Below are 20864 nucleotides of genomic sequence, written 5' to 3'. Positions count from 1 at the left end.
GAACCTCTGGGATATATTATGGTAAATGTACAATGTAAAAATCGTTTGTATAAATTACCGTTGTATGTTGTTGAAAACGGCGGCCCTCCTTTACTAGGCCGTGCCTGGATAAGAATTTTACAAATCGATATCACAAATTGCCATAATTTATCCGAAAGATGCGAAAATGATAATACTATAGAATTATTAAGGAAAGAATTTCCCGAGGTTTTCGCTGATGGGCTTGGGACTTTTAAAACTCGAATGCAGTTGCATTTAGCTGACAAGACTCCAATTTTCGTTAAATCGCGCCCGCTTCCCCTCGCACTTCGCGCGCCGGTCGAGCGCGAGTTGGAGCGGTTGCAGCGAGATGACGTCATTTATAAGGTAGACCGTTCTGATTACGGTACGCCTATTGTTCCTATAATAAAAAAAAATGGAGACATTCGTATTTGTGGAGACTTTAAGGTCACTATTAATCCGCTATTAAAAGATTTTCATTATCCTCTTCCACAAATTGAAGATATATTTGCTACCCTTGGGGGAGGCGAACAGTTTTCTAAATTAGACTTGTCCCACGCCTATCAGGAAGTGTTATTAACGGAGGACTCGCAACCCATGACCGCTATAACTACACACATAGGCACCTTCGTTTACAAGCGAGTACCCTTTGGAATAAAATGTGTTCCTGAGTATTTTGAAAAGTTGATCGAAGAAACTCTGTGTGGCTTATCCTCTACTGTAGCTTTTCAGGACGATATTTGTGTGACTGGCAAAGACAGAGAGACTCATTGCAAAAATTTACGTGCCGTTTTAGCCCGATTAAAAGAGGCCGGGTTGCGAGTAAATTGGTCTAAATGTGAATTCTTTAAGGACAGTGTAACATACTTAGGATACAAAATTGATAAAAAGGGTCTACACACTGATGCAAATAAGATAAAAGCTATTGTTTCGGCGCCATCACCGAAAGACGTAACGCAATTAAAAAGTTTTATTGGTCTCGTTAACTTTTACAATAAATTTTGTGTTAACATGAGTTCTGTATTAAAACCTTTATACGATTTACTAAAGAAAAATGTAAAATGGTATTGGAGTTGCGAATGTGAAAGTGCCTTCAAAAGAGTTAAAAACATTCTCAGTAGTTCGCCTGTGCTAGCACACTACGATCCCAAGTTACCGTTGCTGTTGTCGGTGGACAGTAGCGCGTATGGACTCGGCGCGGTTCTCACGCACCGCTACTCCGACGGATCGGAACGTCTTATCAGTTGCGCCTCGCGTACTCTTAATGAGGCCGAGCGTAATTATTCGCAGCTAGATAAAGAAGCCTTAGCCATAATGTTTGGAGTCAGCAGGCATGATAAGTATCTGTTTGGTCGGCATTTCATTTTGCGCAGCGATCATAAGGCTTTAAGCTATATCTTCGGTAAAAACAAAGGTATTCCGCAAACGGCGGCTAGCCGTTTACAGAGATATGCAGTTCGCTTAGCTGCGTACAACTTTGACATCGAATTTATTTCTTCGGCTAGAAACTGTTTCGCAGATGCGTTGTCTCGTTTGCCTTTAGAAGAAAACGTTAATCGTCAAAGTATCGTTTCAAGTAGTAATAACGGAAATAATAGTTATTTATTTTTTATAGAGGACAAATTGCCTATAACGTTTCACGAAATTAAATATCAAACTGCTAAAGACACTACTTTAAACAAAATTGTAGGGTATGTTAAGTTCGGATGGCCCGAACAAATTGAATCGGATCGTTACAAACAATATCATTTAAGGCGGGAAAATATTTTTTTAGAACAGGGATGCTTGGTTTGGGGATATAGAGTAATTATCCCTGCCAGTTTGCACTCCGCTGTGTTAGACGAATTACATTCCGGGCATATAGGCGTTGTTAAAATGAAACAGCTGGCTCGGAACTATCTGTGGTGGAGCGGCTTGGACGCCGATATTGAGCGCGTGTGTCGCGAGTGCACCGCCTGCGCCGCGCTGCGCGCACAGCCGCCGCCCGCGCCGCTGCACTCGTGGGAGTGGCCGGTGGAGCCTTGGTCGCGGTTGAATGTTGACTTTTTAGGTCCGTTTCGTAATAAATATTATTTAGTTATTTTAGATGCTCATTCCAAATGGTTGGAAGTGGAACCAGTGCCAAATACTTCGGCAGCTACCGTTATATCTTGCCTGCGCAAAATATTTGCCCGGTTCGGTCTATGCAAGGTCATTGTGAGCGACAATGGTCCACCATTTTCTTCATCCGAATACTTACATTATTTGAATAAGAATGGAATCAAGCGAATATTAGTCGCCCCATATCATCCATCGAGTAACGGTGCAGCTGAAAACGTTGTTAAAACTGTAAAGCTAGTATTAAAGAAGGCTATAATCGAAAACGTGAATTTAGAAAAAGCGTTATGTACATTTTTATTTACATATAGAAATACAGAACATTGTACCACTCAAAAAGAACCCTCCGTAGCACTTTTGGGACACAGGTTACGCGGCAGGTTAGATCTTTTACGACCGAATACCAGAGATGTCATTCGCGATAAACAATCAAGTCAAGAAGAACGTCGCGGTGGCTCATTGCGAGAAATGAGCACTGGAGACCGGGTTCTGGTCCGGAACTATAATAATAATTTAGTAAAATGGAAGGAAGGTGTAGTGTTGGATAGAACCGGTCCCGTCTCCTATGTTGTCAAAACAGACGATGACAATCGTACTAGTAGAAGACACGTTGATCAAATACTTGACAAAAATTATAAAAAATCTAGGTATACTTTAACAGGCATGGTGGATAATGAAAACTCGGGAGAAAGAGAGATGAATGATGAAGCGTTCAAAAGTTTCGATAATTCTGTTGTCGGTTCGTCTCCTGTAACAGATACAGAAAATCAGCTAGTAAAGGCACCTTCACCTTCTCAAGCGATTCCCAATACGAATAGTCCTCTTCGTATGGCATTAAGACCGCGGGTCAAAAAGATGATGAAATTGTAATTAATTAAGTGATGTAAATATTTCGTTTTTTTTTATTGGCTTTTATGTAAATCCAATAGTTAAATTTGGAGAAGAGCAGTGTAATGTAGGTAGTTTAATAATTAGCCCGCACTTCATTATGTTGTTCTACCAATAAACCATTCTGCGATAGTCCGTCGTTTTATTAAGTACATTACACCCCCTACCTCCCCCCGTGCGGGGTACAATATTGATATGATATTAAAAAAATACCATTAATAAATAACATAATAAAAGACCACCACTTTTATAGAGACATAACGCCACATAATTATAAAAAGTATAGTGTGTGGATCTAATCAACCACCACTGGCACCAGACCCTCAATGCCCTTAAATTTTACCTCGTTAAAATATTTAAAGTGTACTCATTCCGATTGCGAGACCTCGTAAGAGTCCCGTATCGTTATTTTTCGTCACTACCTACCCGTACCTCCCCCCTGTGCGGGGTACAATATTGATATGATATTAAAATAATACCATTAATAAATAACATAATAAAAGACCACCACTTTTATAGAGACATAACGCCACTGTGTGGCGCCGCCATCAGTCTCCTTAGACTCGGTACTTTGTCGTCGCCGTCGACTTCGCACCTTCGCCCCATATAGTAGTGGCGCGGCGCGATATTAAATTAATTGTTATTTTACAATATCTTCTAATATGAATAAGAGTACTTTGTATTGGTACGTTTTGTTTTTTGTTTTTTTTTTTTTAAACGGAACTGAACCTAAGTGACCGGCCTGCGGCCGGGCACCCGTCTTATTCATGTTCTAACCTAACCTAACCTATCCAAACCTTTTAAAACTAGTTTGGATTCCTTTAGACCTCAGCCCACCGGCAACTACGACTAACTAAACACTGATCTAGCTATCTGGCTTTCATCAGTGCATCAACAGCAGCATAACTAGTATTAAAATAGTAATGAGTTTTTATTAATGCATATATTCACATTAAATCTTGAATCTAAAGTCTAAAGGTGTCAAAACTAGATTTAGGTTAGGTTAGGTTAGAACATGAATACGAGGGGTGCCCGGCCACAGGCCGGGCACTTGGGTTCAGTTCAGTCAAAAATTATATATTATTTACTATTATTTATATTTGAATGAGAATGAAAAATAGGAAATTATTTTGAATAGTTTTCAAAATGAGACAGACGGGTGTGGTAGGGTAAAATCTCTAATTGAAAGTTCCCTTATTGCGTATATGTTATGTGTGTTTGCATAGTAGTTTACTATAATGGTAAGCGGTTCGTGTAACGATCTTGCGCGTCTATATTTACAAGTGTGTGGGCAGTTCGTGTATTACACAGTGACCATATAAACCACGTAAATCGAAAATCCGTCTGACAGGACGTTTCGTACAACGGGATTTCAAAATCCAACGACTGTTATAAGCAAACGACGTACATTTTACGTCCATGGGATGTACCTGGGGAGTATTGCTTTCATTTTTCTTATGTTAATAACACTGCCATAACAATATCCTAGTTGATAACCAATTCCCTACTTCAAATTTTTGTTTTATTTTGTTATTCTCGTAACACTCACGAGAGACGTCCCTCCACACACTTAGACAGACTCATTCTCGCTTTACTTGACGGATTTGTGGAAGTATAGTTGAAGAATTAATTAAACTGTCTCAGACAAAAATACACAACCAAATAAACCTTATTTTACAAGTTGTGATTCAAAGTTTTCTTTGCTAAAATTGCTATTTCTATCACTTAAAGATATCCCTAATTAGTATGTTATTGTATTTCCTAGTATACTATCTGTAATATTCCTTAGTATTTATCTCTATTTCCTATAACTTTTTCATAATATATATACATATATTTTTGATCCTTTTCTCTTTCTTCTGTAGGTTATCTAATTTCCTTCACTCACATATACTGTTTGCTGTGTTTCAGGGCGAAGTGCTATAAAATGATGCCAACAATGCTAACCAGAAGAGCGGCTGCATTGCAAGAGCAATTAAAACTTAAAAATGCCCTCAGTGAACTAAAGTCACTGAAACAACTAAATGCTGATTTAATGAGGGAACAAGATGACAGTGAAGTGGAAATGAGATCAATTATTGCCAAGAACTCCCAGCTAAAGGGTGAACTAGCTGACCTACATAGCGCTCACACTCTATTCTTAGAGGAGCGCAACCAACTCCAGGAGGCAGTGCGTTCTTTTAACCAATGCATATCTACTTATGATGAAGCTTTAGGAAGAATTACTATGTTGGAGGGTGAATTATGTAGCGCACATAAAACTATTGATGACCTTCAGTCACAATTACAAAATGTTGAAATGCAATCAACAAATAACTTGTATGATGAACTACTTACTTCATCCTCAACAATGCCAGTGTGCATCGATCTGACTTGTGATAGCCCTTGTGTTAAAAAAACCAAGCCTCAAATAGATCTCCCCTTTTTAAATAGCCACAATAAAATAAAAAAATACATTAGAATTAGTAAAATAATAAAGAAAACTCAAAAATTAGTAAAAAACCAGAAGAAAAGCAGTGAAAACCTGATACTAAGAAAAGAACGTTCAGTTTTGTTAAATAAGTTAAATACCTTTTCTCTTTCTTTTCAAAGTAGCAGGGAAAAATATGAGAGTGAAATCCAAACCTTAAATGATGTTATTCAACAGCTGGAAGACTCACTTAAAACTATGACTATTAAATATGAGCTGTCAAAAAAGCAGATTGATGAACAAATTCTGGCAGCTGATGAGTTGTTAGCTCTAGGTACCTACAATAGGGCTCGTTTTGAGTCATTGGCAAATAAATGTCAATGTTCTCAAGATATACCTACGGCTAACCTAGACTTAAGTAGTAGTATTTTGTCCTCTAATAAGCTAGAGACCTGCCAAGAGCAGTGTGAAAGTATTATTCCTGTCACTACATCCTTAGATTATAATTTATCAAGTAAGCATAAAAAACACACTTTAGTAATTTCAGACAAGCTAGGTAAAGGTTTTGGTCCTATTATGAACTGTTACCTAGATCACTCAGTGACTAATAGATGTTCACCGGGGGGCTAATTTAGACTATCTTATTGATAGTTTGAACATAGACAGTTTAGATGTAAATAAAAATGTTATATTTTTGTTAGGAGACAGCTTAAATGTAAAAAAGACACAAATTATAAGATGTGTAGAAAAATTGCTGGCTTTGCATGAAAAATCTAAATGTAGATTTGTTATGTGTGCCTTTCCGTACTGTGGCACACTTAGTTCTAAGCGAAATAAGCAAATTTATAATTTAAATTTATTAATTTATAACTTGACATGCCGTCATAGTGAGGCCGTTTTTTATTTTGATGTGAATAAATTTATTTCACCACTGTTATTGACTAGGCATACTTTTTATCTGTCAAAAAAATGTAAGCAACATATAGCCTCATTATTAGCTTACAATTTAAATGATACAGTTACAAGTGTTGTAACTAAGTCTATTGACAACTTTACAAATTGTACTTTAGGTACCAATATTTCTGATAATGACCCAAGTACTTGTTCAAGTACTAAGAAAATTTCTTATAATTATTTAAACTAGATAGCCAGACAACGGAGAAGCTCTCCAATATGAACATTGTACATCAAAATATACAGAGCTTAACCAGCAAAGAAATTGAAATAGAACTGTTTGTGGAAAAACTCAATATACACATTCTGTGTATTACTGAGCATTGGCTCACTGGTGCACATCCAGCAGTTATCTTAAGGAATTTCAAAATGTCAAGTGTGTTCTTCAGAGGGACTGCAATTCATGGTGGGCCTTTAATTTTTGTACACAATAATATAACTTGTAAGGAGCGAAAAGACATAGTTAGTCTTTCTGTTGAACGCACTGTAGAACTATCTTGTGTGGAGCTGGAGCGATTTATAATAGTGTGTATATATCGTCCCCCCTCAGGTGATTTTAGCCTTTTTGAGGATGTAATGGAAGATGTGCTTAAGCGATTGTCTGTATCCACAAAAAAAGCAATAGTATGCGGGGATTTTAATGTTGATATTTTACTTAGTAATGCAACTACGACTAGGTTGCTAAACTTATTTAAATGTTTTAATTTAAATTATGCTTTTAGTGAACCTACTAGAATCACAGCAACCTCAGCATCGTGTTTAGATAATATTTTTCTCAACTGTGATATCTTAGGTAAATCGATAATAACCAACTTAAGATCAGATCATTGTGGCCAACAAATTACTGTTTTGAATAATATAAACAAAGATAAACATATCGTCAAGTGTAGGCCGATAACTAAGAGCAAATTGACGCGATTCAAAGGTGAAATATCATCCAAAATTCCTGCCCTTGTCTTTAAGAACGGTCATCCTGACAGCATTTATGGTACGCTCTTTAATATTATAGAAAATGAATTTAACAAAATATTCAATTTCAAACATATAGATTACTAATGATAAATTAGTGACATCTGCATATCGTCTGCGAAAGGTGCAGAAGTCATTTGTGGGATTGAGTATACGCTTTTATAATATGATTCCTAAGGTAATTTTGGACCTACCAATCCATAAGTTTAAATAATGTGTTAAAACACATTTATTACAGCGAGGTTATTATACAATTGATGAGTTTCTTAATGACAAGGTTGCTTGGAAGCATCCGGCTCCGCTTTTATCTCTCACAAGATAGAAAAATGAATGTTAAAATATAAAATGTAAATTTTTGATGTTGGAAAAGAGCAACTGCTGAGTTTCTTGCCGGCTTTTTCTCGGTAGAATCTGCCTTCCGAACCTTTTCCTTTCTTTAGGTTCATGCTCTAACCTAACCTAACCTATCCAAACCTTTTAAAACTAGTTTGGATTCCTTTAGACCTCAGCCCACCGGCAACTACGACTAACTAAACACTGATCTAGCTATCTGGCTTTCATCAGTGCATCAACAGCAGCATAACTAGTATTAAAATAGTAATGAGTTTTTATTAATGCATATATTCACATTAAATCTTGAATCTAAAGTCTAAAGGTGTCAAAACTAGATTTAGGTTAGGTTAGGTTAGAACATGAATACGAGGGGTGCCCGGCCACAGGCCGGGCACTTGGGTTCAGTTCAGTCAAAAATTATATATTATTTACTATTATTTATATTTGAATGAGAATGAAAAATAGCAATTATTTTGAATAGTTTTCAAAATGAGACAGACGGGTGTGGTAGGGTAAAATCTCCAATTTAAAGCTCCCTTATTGCGTATATGTTATGTGTGTTTGCATAGTAGTTTACTATAATGGTAAGCGGTTCGTGTAACGATCTTGCGCGTCTATATTTACAAGTGTGTGGGCAGTTCGTGTATTGATTATTCGATGACGAGACCTCGTAAGAGTCCCGTATCGTTATTTTTCGTCACTACCTACCCGTACCTCCCCCCCCGTGCAGGGAGTGGGTAATTTGCGCGCCTGCTGCCTTCCTTGGATGTGGTAGCAGTTTCTCAGGCTCCCTCACCGGAATCGAACCCTGATTCCCCGTTACCCGCGACAAACAATGGTAGTCGCAGAAACTCATTCCGATTACGAGACCTCGTAAGAGTCCCGTATCGTTATTTTTCGTCACTACCTACCCCCCTACCTCCCCCCGTGCGGGGTACAATATTGATATGATATTAAAAAAATACCATTAATAAATAACATAATAAAAGACCACCACTTTTATAGAGACATAACGCCACATAATTATAAAAAGTATAGTGTGTGGATCTAATCAACCACCACTGGCACCAGACCCTCAATGCCCTTAAATTTTACCTCGTTAAAATATTTAAAGTGTACTCATTCCGATTGCGAGACCTCGTAAGAGTCCCGTATCGTTATTTTTCGTCACTACCTACCCGTACCTCCCCCCTGTGCGGGGTACAATATTGATATGATATTAAAATAATACCATTAATAAATAACATAATAAAAGACCACCACTTTTATAGAGACATAACGCCACTGTGTGGCGCCGCCATCAGTCTCCTTAGACTCGGTACTTTGTCGTCGCCGTCGACTTCGCACCTTCGCCCGATATAGTAGTGGCGCGGCGCGACGGGCCTAATGTGTAAGTGAAAAAAAAAAAAAAAAAATTAAATTAATTGTTATTTTACAATATCTTCTAATATGAATAAGAGTACTTTGTATTGGTACGTTTTGTTTTTTGTTTTTTTTTTTTTAAACGGAACTGAACCTAAGTGACCGGCCTGCGGCCGGGCACCCGTCTTATTCATGTTCTAACCTAACCTAACCTATCCAAACCTTTTAAAACTAGTTTGGATTCCTTTAGACCTCAGCCCACCGGCAACTACGACTAACTAAACACTGATCTAGCTATCTGGCTTTCATCAGTGCATCAACAGCAGCATAACTAGTATTAAAATAGTAATGAGTTTTTATTAATGCATATATTCACATTAAATCTTGAATCTAAAGTCTAAAGGTGTCAAAACTAGATTTAGTTTAGGTTAGGTTAGAACATGAATACGAGGGGTGCCCGGCCACAGGCCGGGCACTTGGGTTCAGTTCAGTCAAAAATTATATATTATTTACTATTATTTATATTTGAATGAGAATGAAAAATAGCAATTATTTTGAATAGTTTTCAAAATGAGACAGACGGGTGTGGTAGGGTAAAATCTCCAATTTAAAGTTCCCTTATTGCGTATATGTTATGTGTGTTTGCATAGTAGTTTACTATAATGGTAAGCGGTTCGTGTAACGATCTTGCGCGTCTATATTTACAAGTGTGTGGGCAGTTCGTGTATTGATTATTCGATGACGAGACCTCGTAAGAGTCCCGTATCGTTATTTTTCGTCACTACCTACCCGTACCTCCCCCCCCGTGCAGGGAGTGGGTAATTTGCGCGCCTGCTGCCTTCCTTGGATGTGGTAGCAGTTTCTCAGGCTCCCTCACCGGAATCGAACCCTGATTCCCCGTTACCCGCGACAAACAATGGTAGTCGCAGAAACTCATTCCGATTACGAGACCTCGTAAGAGTCCCGTATCGTTATTTTTCGTCACTACCTACCCCCCTACCTCCCCCCGTGCGGGGTACAATATTGATATGATATTAAAAAAATACCATTAATAAATAACATAATAAAAGACCACCACTTTTATAGAGACATAACGCCACATAATTATAAAAAGTATAGTGTGTGGATCTAATCAACCACCACTGGCACCAGACCCTCAATGCCCTTAAATTTTACCTCGTTAAAATATTTAAAGTGTACTCATTCCGATTGCGAGACCTTGTAAGAGTCCCGTATCGTTATTTTTCGTCACTACCTACCCGTACCTCCCCCCTGTGCGGGGTACAATATTGATATGATATTAAAATAATACCATTAATAAATAACATAATAAAAGACCACCACTTTTATAGAGACATAACGCCACTGTGTGGCGCCGCCATCAGTCTCCTTAGACTCGGTACTTTGTCGTCGCCGTCGACTTCGCACCTTCGCCCCATATAGTAGTGGCGCGGCGCGACGGGCCTAATGTGTAAGTGAAAAAAAAAAAAAAAAAATTAAATTAATTGTTATTTTACAATATCTTCTAATATGAATAAGAGTACTTTGTATTGGTACGTTTTGTTTTTTGTTTTTTTTTTTTTAAACGGAACTGAACCTAAGTGACCGGCCTGCGGCCGGGCACCCGTCTTATTCATGTTCTAACCTAACCTAACCTATCCAAACCTTTTAAAACTAGTTTGGATTCCTTTAGACCTCAGCCCACCGGCAACTACGACTAACTAAACACTGATCTAGCTATCTGGCTTTCATCAGTGCATCAACAGCAGCATAACTAGTATTAAAATAGTAATGAGTTTTTATTAATGCATATATTCACATTAAATCTTGAATCTAAAGTCTAAAGGTGTCAAAACTAGATTTAGTTTAGGTTAGGTTAGAACATGAATACGAGGGGTGCCCGGCCACAGGCCGGGCACTTGGGTTCAGTTCAGTCAAAAATTATATATTATTTACTATTATTTATATTTGAATGAGAATGAAAAATAGCAATTATTTTGAATAGTTTTCAAAATGAGACAGACGGGTGTGGTAGGGTAAAATCTCCAATTTAAAGTTCCCTTATTGCGTATATGTTATGTGTGTTTGCATAGTAGTTTACTATAATGGTAAGCGGTTCGTGTAACGATCTTGCGCGTCTATATTTACAAGTGTGTGGGCAGTTCGTGTATTGATTATTCGATGACGAGACCTCGTAAGAGTCCCGTATCGTTATTTTTCGTCACTACCTACCCGTACCTCCCCCCCCGTGCAGGGAGTGGGTAATTTGCGCGCCTGCTGCCTTCCTTGGATGTGGTAGCAGTTTCTCAGGCTCCCTCACCGGAATCGAACCCTGATTCCCCGTTACCCGCGACAAACAATGGTAGTCGCAGAAACTCATTCCGATTACGAGACCTCGTAAGAGTCCCGTATCGTTATTTTTCGTCACTACCTACCCCCCTACCTCCCCCCGTGCGGGGTACAATATTGATATGATATTAAAAAAATACCATTAATAAATAACATAATAAAAGACCACCACTTTTATAGAGACATAACGCCACATAATTATAAAAAGTATAGTGTGTGGATCTAATCAACCACCACTGGCACCAGACCCTCAATGCCCTTAAATTTTACCTCGTTAAAATATTTAAAGTGTACTCATTCCGATTGCGAGACCTCGTAAGAGTCCCGTATCGTTATTTTTCGTCACTACCTACCCGTACCTCCCCCCTGTGCGGGGTACAATATTGATATGATATTAAAATAATACCATTAATAAATAACATAATAAAAGACCACCACTTTTATAGAGACATAACGCCACTGTGTGGCGCCGCCATCAGTCTCCTTAGACTCGGTACTTTGTCGTCGCCGTCGACTTCGCACCTTCGCCCCATATAGTAGTGGCGCGGCGCGACGGGCCTAATGAGTAAGTGAAAAAAAAAAAAAAAAAAATTAAATTAATTGTTATTTTACAATATCTTCTAATATGAATAAGAGTACTTTGTATTGGTACGTTTTGTTTTTTGTTTTTTTTTTTTTAAACGGAACTGAACCTAAGTGACCGGCCTGCGGCCGGGCACCCGTCTTATTCATGTTCTAACCTAACCTAACCTATCCAAACCTTTTAAAACTAGTTTGGATTCCTTTAGACCTCAGCCCACCGGCAACTACGACTAACTAAACACTGATCTAGCTATCTGGCTTTCATCAGTGCATCAACAGCAGCATAACTAGTATTAAAATAGTAATGAGTTTTTATTAATGCATATATTCACATTAAATCTTGAATCTAAAGTCTAAAGGTGTCAAAACTAGATTTAGTTTAGGTTAGGTTAGAACATGAATACGAGGGGTGCCCGGCCACAGGCCGGGCACTTGGGTTCAGTTCAGTCAAAAATTATATATTATTTACTATTATTTATATTTGAATGAGAATGAAAAATAGCAATTATTTTGAATAGTTTTCAAAATGAGACAGACGGGTGTGGTAGGGTAAAATCTCCAATTGAAAGTTCCCTTATTGCGTATATGTTATGTGTGTTTGCATAGTAGTTTACTATAATGGTAAGCGGTTCGTGTAACGATCTTGCGCGTCTATATTTACAAGTGTGTGGGCAGTTCGCGTATTGATTATTCGATGACGAGACCTCGTAAGAGTCCCGTATCGTTATTTTTCGTCACTACCTACCCGTACCTCCCCCCCCGTGCAGGGAGTGGGTAATTTGCGCGCCTGCTGCCTTCCTTGGATGTGGTAGCAGTTTCTCAGGCTCCCTCACCGGAATCGAACCCTGATTCCCCGTTACCCGCGACAAACAATGGTAGTCGCAGAAACTCATTCCGATTACGAGACCTCGTAAGAGTCCCGTATCGTTATTTTTCGTCACTACCTACCCCCTACCTCCCCCCGTGCGGGGTACAATATTGATATGATATTAAAAAAATACTATTAATAAATAACATAATAAAAGACCACCACTTTTATAGAGACATAACGCCACATAATTATAAAAAGTATAGTGTGTGGATCTAATCAACCACCACTGGCACCAGACCCTCAATGCCCTTAAATTTTACCTCGTTAAAATATTTAAAGTGTACTCATTCCGATTGCGAGACCTCGTAAGAGTCCCGTATCGTTATTTTTCGTCACTACCTACCCGTACCTCCCCCCTGTGCGGGGTACAATATTGATATGATATTAAAATAATACCATTAATAAATAACATAATAAAAGACCACCACTTTTATAGAGACATAACGCCACTGTGTGGCGCCGCCATCAGTCTCCTTAGACTCGGTACTTTGTCGTCGCCGTCGACTTCGCACCTTCGCCCCATATAGTAGTGGCGCGGCGCGACGGGCCTAATGTGTAAGTGAAAAAAAAAAAAAAAAAATTAAATTAATTGTTATTTTACAATATCTTCTAATATGAATAAGAGTACTTTGTATTGGTACGTTTTGTTTTTTGTTTTTTTTTTTTAAACGGAACTGAACCTAAGTGACCGGCCTGCGGCCGGGCACCCGTCTTATTCATGTTCTAACCTAACCTAACCTATCCAAACCTTTTTAAACTAGTTTGGATTCCTTTAGACCTCAGCCCACCGGCAACTACGACTAACTAAACACTGATCTAGCTATCTGGCTTTCATCAGTGCATCAACAGCAGCATAACTAGTATTAAAATAGTAATGAGTTTTTATTAATGCATATATTCACATTAAATCTTGAATCTAAAGTCTAAAGGTGTCAAAACTAGATTTAGTTTAGGTTAGGTTAGAACATGAATACGAGGGGTGCCCGGCCACAGGCCGGGCACTTGGGTTCAGTTCAGTCAAAAATTATATATTATTTACTATTATTTATATTTGAATGAGAATGAAAAATAGCAATTATTTTGAATAGTTTTCAAAATGAGACAGACGGGTGTGGTAGGGTAAAATCTCCAATTGAAAGTTCCCTTATTGCGTATATGTTATGTGTGTTTGCATAGTAGTTTACTATAATGGTAAGCGGTTCGTGTAACGATCTTGCGCGTCTATATTTACAAGTGTGTGGGCAGTTCGTGTATTGATTATTCGATGACGAGACCTCGTAAGAGTCCCGTATCGTTATTTTTCGTCACTACCTACCCGTACCTCCCCCCCGTGCAGGGAGTGGGTAATTTGCGCGCCTGCTGCCTTCCTTGGATGTGGTAGCAGTTTCTCAGGCTCCCTCACCGGAATCAAACCCTGATTCCCCGTTACCCGCGACAAACAATGGTAGTCGCAGAAACTCATTCCGATTACGAGACCTCGTAAGAGTCCCGTATCGTTATTTTTCGTCACTACCTACCCCCCTACCTCCCCCCGTGCGGGGTACAATATTGATATGATATTAAAAAAATACCATTAATAAATAACATAATAAAAGACCACCACTTTTATAGAGACATAACGCCACATAATTATAAAAAGTATAGTGTGTGGATCTAATCAACCACCACTGGCACCAGACCCTCAATGCCCTTAAATTTTACCTCGTTAAAATATTTAAAGTGTACTCATTCCGATTGCGAGACCTCGTAAGAGTCCCGTATCGTTATTTTTCGTCACTACCTACCCGTACCTCCCCCCTGTGCGGGGTACAATATTGATATGATATTAAAATAATACCATTAATAAATAACATAATAAAAGACCACCACTTTTATAGAGACATAACGCCACTGTGTGGCGCCGCCATCAGTCTCCTTAGACTCGGTACTTTGTCGTCGCCGTCGACTTCGCACCTTCGCCCCATATAGTAGTGGCGCGGCGCGACGGGCCTAATGTGTAAGTGAAAAAAAAAAAAAAAAAATTAAATTAATTGTTATTTTACAATATCTTCTAATATGAATAAGAGTACTTTGTATTGGTACGTTTTGTTTTTTGTTTTTTTTTTTTTAAACGGAACTGAACCTAAGTGGCACCCGTCTTATTCATGTTCTAACCTAACCTAACCTATCCAAACCTTTTAAAACTAGTTTGGATTCCTTTAGACCTCAGCCCACCGGCAACTACGACTAACTAAACACTGATCTAGCTATCTGGCTTTCATCAGTGCATCAACAGCAGCATAACTAGTATTAAAATAGTAATGAGTTTTTATTAATGCATATATTCACATTAAATCTTGAATCTAAAGTCTAAAGGTGTCAAAACTAGATTTAGGTTAGGTTAGGTTAGAACATGAATACGAGGGGTGCCCGGCCACAGGCCGGGCACTTGGGTTCAGTTCAGTCAAAAATTATATATTATTTACTATTATTTATATTTGAATGAGAATGAAAAATAGCAATTATTTTGAATAGTTTTCAAAATCAGACAGACGGGTGTGGTAGGGTAAAATCTCTAATTGAAAGTTCCCTTATTGCGTATATGTTATGTGTGTTTGCATAGTAGTTTACTATAATGGTAAGCGGTTCGTGTAACGATCTTGCGCGTCTATATTTACAAGTGTGTGGGCAGTTCGTGTATTACACAGTGACCATATAAACCACGTAAATCGAAAATCCGTCTGACAGGAGGTTTCGTACAACGGGATTTCAAAATCCAACGACTGTTATAAGCAAACGACGTACATTTTACGTCCATGGGATGTACCTGGGGAGTATTGCTTTCATTTTTCTTATGTTAATAACACTGCCATAACAATATCCTAGTTGATAACCAATTCCCTACTTCAAATTTTTGTTTTATTTTGTTATTCTCGTAACACTCACGAGAGACGTCCCTCCACACACTTAGACAGACTCATTCTCGCTTTACTTGACGGATTTGTGGAAGTATAGTTGAAGAATTAATTAAACTGTCTCAGACAAAAATACACAACCAAATAAACCTTATTTTACAAGTTGTGATTCAAAGTTTTCTTTGCTAAAATTGCTATTTCTATCACTTAAAGATATCCCTAATTAGTATGTTATTGTATTTCCTAGTATACTATCTGTAATATTCCTTAGTATTTATCTCTATTTCCTATAACTTTTTCATAATATATATACATATATTTTTGATCCTTTTCTCTTTCTTCTGTAGGTTATCTAATTTCCTTCACTCACATATACTGTTTGCTGTGTTTCAGGGCGAAGTGCTATAAAATGATGCCAACAATGCTAACCAGAAGAGCGGCTGCATTGCAAGAGCAATTAAAACTTAAAAATGCCCTCAGTGAACTAAAGTCACTGAAACAACTAAATGCTGATTTAATGAGGGAACAAGATGACAGTGAAGTGGAAATGAGATCAATTATTGCCAAGAACTCCCAGCTAAAGGGTGAACTAGCTGACCTACATAGCGCTCACACTCTGGTCTTAGAGGAGCGCAACCAACTCCAGGAGGCAGTGCGTTCTTTTAACCAATGCATATCTACTTATGATGAAGCTTTAGGAAGAATTACTATGTTGGAGGGTGAATTATGTAGCGCACATAAAACTATTGATGACCTTCAGTCACAATTACAAAATGTTGAAATGCAATCAACAAATAACTTGTATGATGAACTACTTACTTCATCCTCAACAATGCCAGTGTGCATCGATCTGACTTGTGATAGCCCTTGTGTTAAAAAAACCAAGCCTCAAATAGATCTCCCCTTTTTAAATAGCCACAATAAAATAAAAAAATACATTAGAATTAGTAAAATAATAAAGAAAACTCAAAAATTAGTAAAAAACCAGAAGAAAAGCAGTGAAAACCTGATACTAAGAAAAGAACGTTCAGTTTTGTTAAATAAGTTAAATACCTTTTCTCTTTCTTTTCAAAGTAGCAGGGAAAAATATGAGAGTGAAATCCAAACCTTAAATGATGTTATTCAACAGCTGGAAGACTCACTTAAAACTATGACTATTAAATATGAGCTGTCAAAAAAGCAGATTGATGAACAAATTCTGGCAGCTGATGAGTTGTTAGCTCTAGGTACCTACAATAGGGCTCGTTTTGAGTCATTGGCAAATAAATGTCAATGTTCTCAAGATATACCTACGGCTAACCTAGACTTAAGTAGTAGTATTTTGTCCTCTAATAAGCTAGAGACCTGCCAAGAGCAGTGTGAAAGTATTATTCCTGTCACTACATCCTTAGATTATAATTTATCAAGTAAGCATAAAAAACACACTTTAGTAATTTCAGACAAGCTAGGTAAAGGTTTTGGTCCTATTATGAACTGTTACCTAGATCACTCAGTGACTAATAGATGTTCACCGGGGGGCTAATTTAGACTATCTTATTGATAGTTTGAACATAGACAGTTTAGATGTAAATAAAAATGTTATATTTTTGTTAGGAGACAGCTTAAATGTAAAAAAGACACAAATTATAAGATGTGTAGAAAAATTGCTGGCTTTGCATGAAAAATCTAAATGTAGATTTGTTATGTGTGCCTTTCCGTACTGTGGCACACTTAGTTCTAAGCGAAATAAGCAAATTTATAATTTAAATTTATTAATTTATAACTTGACATGCCGTCATAGTGAGGCCGTTTTTTATTTTGATGTGAATAAATTTATTTCACCACTGTTATTGACTAGGCATACTTTTTATCTGTCAAAAAAATGTAAGCAACATATAGCCTCATTATTAGCTTACAATTTAAATGATACAGTTACAAGTGTTGTAACTAAGTCTATTGACAACTTTACAAATTGTACTTTAGGTACCAATATTTCTGATAATGACCCAAGTACTTGTTCAAGTACTAAGAAAATTTCTTATAATTATTTAAACTAGATAGCCAGACAACGGAGAAGCTCTCCAATATGAACATTGTACATCAAAATATACAGAGCTTAACCAGCAAAGAAATTGAAATAGAACTGTTTGTGGAAAAACTCAATATACACATTCTGTGTATTACTGAGCATTGGCTCACTGGTGCACATCCAGCAGTTATCTTAAGGAATTTCAAAATGTCAAGTGTGTTCTTCAGAAGGACTGCAATTCATGGTGGGTCTTTAATTTTTGTACACAATAATATAACTTGTAAGGAGCGAAAAGACATAGTTAGTCTTTCTGTTGAACGCACTGTAGAACTATCTTGTGTGGAGCTGGAGCGATTTATAATAGTGTGTATATATCGTCCCCCCTCAGGTGATTTTAGCCTTTTTGAGGATGTAATGGAAGATGTGCTTAAGCGATTGTCTGTATCCACAAAAAAAGCAATAGTATGCGGGGATTTTAATGTTGATATTTTACTTAGTAATGCAACTACGACTAGGTTGCTAAACTTATTTAAATGTTTTAATTTAAATTATGCTTTTAGTGAACCTACTAGAATCACAGCAACCTCAGCATCGTGTTTAGATAATATTTTTCTCAACTGTGATATCTTAGGTAAATCGATAATAACCAACTTAAGATCAGATCATTGTGGCCAACAAATTACTGTTTTGAATAATATAAACAAAGATAAACATATCGTCAAGTGTAGGCCGATAACTAAGAGCAAATTGACGCGATTCAAAGGTGAAATATCATCCAAAATTCCTGCCCTTGTCTTTAAGAACGGTCATCCTGACAGCATTTATGGTACGCTCTTTAATATTATAGAAAATGAATTTAACAAAATATTCAATTTCAAACATATAGATTACTAATGATAAATTAGTGACATCTGCATATCGTCTGCGAAAGGTGCAGAAGTCATTTGTGGGATTGAGTATACGCTTTTATAATATGATTCCTAAGGTAATTTTGGACCTACCAATCCATAAGTTTAAATAATGTGTTAAAACACATTTATTACAGCGAGGTTATTATACAATTGATGAGTTTCTTAATGACAAGGTTGCTTGGAAGCATCCGGCTCCGCTTTCATCTCTCACAAGATAGAAAAATGAATGTTAAAATATAAAATGTAAATTTTTGATGTTGGAAAAGAGCAACTGCTGAGTTTCTTGCCGGCTTTTTCTCGGTAGAATCTGCCTTCCGAACCTTTTCCTTTCCTTAGGTTCATGCTCTAACCTAACCTAACCTATCCAAACCTTTTAAAACTAGTTTGGATTCCTTTAGACCTCAGCCCACCGGCAACTACGACTAACTAAACACTGATCTAGCTATCTGACTTTCATCAGTGCATCAACAGCAGCATAACTAGTATTAAAATAGTAATGAGTTTTTATTAATGCATATATTCACATTAAATCTTGAATCTAAAGTCTAAAGGTGTCAAAACTAGATTTAGGTTAGGTTAGGTTAGAACATGAATACGAGGGGTGCCCGGCCACAGGCCGGGCACTTGGGTTCAGTTCAGTCAAAAATTATATATTATTTACTATTATTTATATTTGAATGAGAATGAAAAATAGCAATTATCTTGAATAGTTTTCAAAATGAGACAGACGGGTGTGGTAGGGTAAAATCTCCAATTTAAAGCTCCCTTATTGCGTATATGTTATGTGTGTTTGCATAGTAGTTTACTATAATGGTAAGCGGTTCGTGTAACGATCTTGCGCGTCTATATTTACAAGTGTGTGGGCAGTTCGTGTATTGATTATTCGATGACGAGACCTCGTAAGAGTCCCGTATCGTTATTTTTCGTCACTACCTACCCGTACCTCCCCCCCCGTGCAGGGAGTGGGTAATTTGCGCGCCTGCTGCCTTCCTTGGATGTGGTAGCAGTTTCTCAGGCTCCCTCACCGGAATCGAACCCTGATTCCCCGTTACCCGCGACAAACAATGGTAGTCGCAGAAACTCATTCCGATTACGAGACCTCGTAAGAGTCCCGTATCGTTATTTTTCGTCACTACCTACCCCCCTACCTCCCCCCGTGCGGGGTACAATATTGATATGATATTAAAAAAATACCATTAATAAATAACATAATAAAAGACCACCACTTTTATAGAGACATAACGCCACATAATTATAAAAAGTATAGTGTGTGGATCTAATCAACCACCACTGGCACCAGACCCTCAATGCCCTTAAATTTTACCTCGTTAAAATATTTAAAGTGTACTCATTCCGATTGCGAGACCTCGTAAGAGTCCCGTATCGTTATTTTTCGTCACTACCTACCCGTACCTCCCCCCTGTGCGGGGTACAATATTGATATGATATTAAAATAATACCATTAATAAATAACATAATAAAAGACCACCACTTTTATAGAGACATAACGCCACTGTGTGGCGCCGCCATCAGTCTCCTTAGACTCGGTACTTTGTCGTCGCCGTCGACTTCGCACCTTCGCCCCATATAGTAGTGGCGCGGCGCGACGGGCCTAATGTGTAAGTGAAAAAAAAAAAAAAAAAATTTAAATTAATTGTTATTTTACAATATCTTCTAATATGAATAAGAGTACTTTGTATTGGTACGTTTTGTTTTTTGTTTTTTTTTTTTTAAACGGAACTGAACCTAAGTGACCGGCCTGCGGCCGGGCACCCGTCTTATTCATGTTCTAACCTAACCTAACCTATCCAAACCTTTTAAAACTAGTTTGGATTCCTTTAGACCTCAGCCCACCGGCAATTTTGGGGGTCAGAGTTGCTCGCGTCCGTAGGTTTTACCAAAGACAGGTTGGAACCCTCGTTACCCTACACGTGGCCCCTGGGTGGTGCAAAATGAGCAACAAAAACAAAGGTGGTAGGTTTGGTCCGTGGCTTGAAATACCACCCTGCGAGCAAAGCCGCGCCGCTAAATGATTTGCCATGTGTCACGATTTACTGTGTCATACGACTGGTCGTGTTCCGGAGCGATGCTCGTAGTAGCTAATTGAGGGGAAATGGGTTTGTACAGTTGTGCTGCATTTGATGATAGGTTTTGATCCGTGTTGTCATGGCGCCGGGCGTCTCGATTTGGAGAGCAGCGGGATCCGAAGCACGGTGCACCGCTGGCCGACCGCAGG

At 38.0% G+C, this 20864-nt stretch overlaps 2 protein-coding genes across 2 annotated transcripts; both read left to right on the top strand.

Annotated features, from left to right (window-relative positions):
• The first annotated feature begins 243 nt into the window (after positions 1-243).
• Positions 244-2967, top strand: LOC120633573 (uncharacterized protein K02A2.6-like). The gene is made up of 3 exons (XM_039903782.1): positions 244-951; positions 1051-1276; positions 1775-2967. The coding sequence occupies exons 1-3, from the start codon at positions 244-246 to the stop codon at positions 2965-2967; spliced, it is 2127 nt and encodes a 708-aa protein (XP_039759716.1).
• Positions 2968-16118: 13151 nt separating this feature from the next.
• LOC120633572 (myosin-2-like) lies at positions 16119-16982 on the top strand (the record flags this gene model as incomplete). The annotated part of the gene is made up of 1 exon (XM_039903781.1): positions 16119-16982. A coding segment is annotated over exon 1 (864 nt), but the record flags the coding sequence as incomplete, so codon positions are not given.
• Positions 16983-20864: the final 3882 nt, after the last annotated feature.

This window comes from Pararge aegeria, chromosome 22, assembly GCF_905163445.1.
Source record: "Pararge aegeria chromosome 22, ilParAegt1.1, whole genome shotgun sequence".
In the NCBI taxonomy this organism is placed as follows: domain Eukaryota; kingdom Metazoa; phylum Arthropoda; class Insecta; order Lepidoptera; family Nymphalidae; genus Pararge; species Pararge aegeria.
The sequence above is the reverse complement of the archived record's forward strand: the minus strand, read 5'-3'. Positions and strand labels throughout refer to the sequence as shown.

Coding starts and splice junctions, on each gene's coding strand:
- LOC120633573 (XM_039903782.1), top strand. CDS start 244: ATGCAGTTGCATTTAGCTGACAAGACTCCAATTTTCGTTAAATCGCGC. Junction 952..1,050: donor CGGCGCCATCACCGAAAGAC/GTAACGCAATTA, acceptor GATTTACTAAAG/AAAAATGTAAAATGGTATTG. Junction 1,277..1,774: donor TACTCTTAATGAGGCCGAGC/GTAATTATTCGC, acceptor ATATTTTTTTAG/AACAGGGATGCTTGGTTTGG.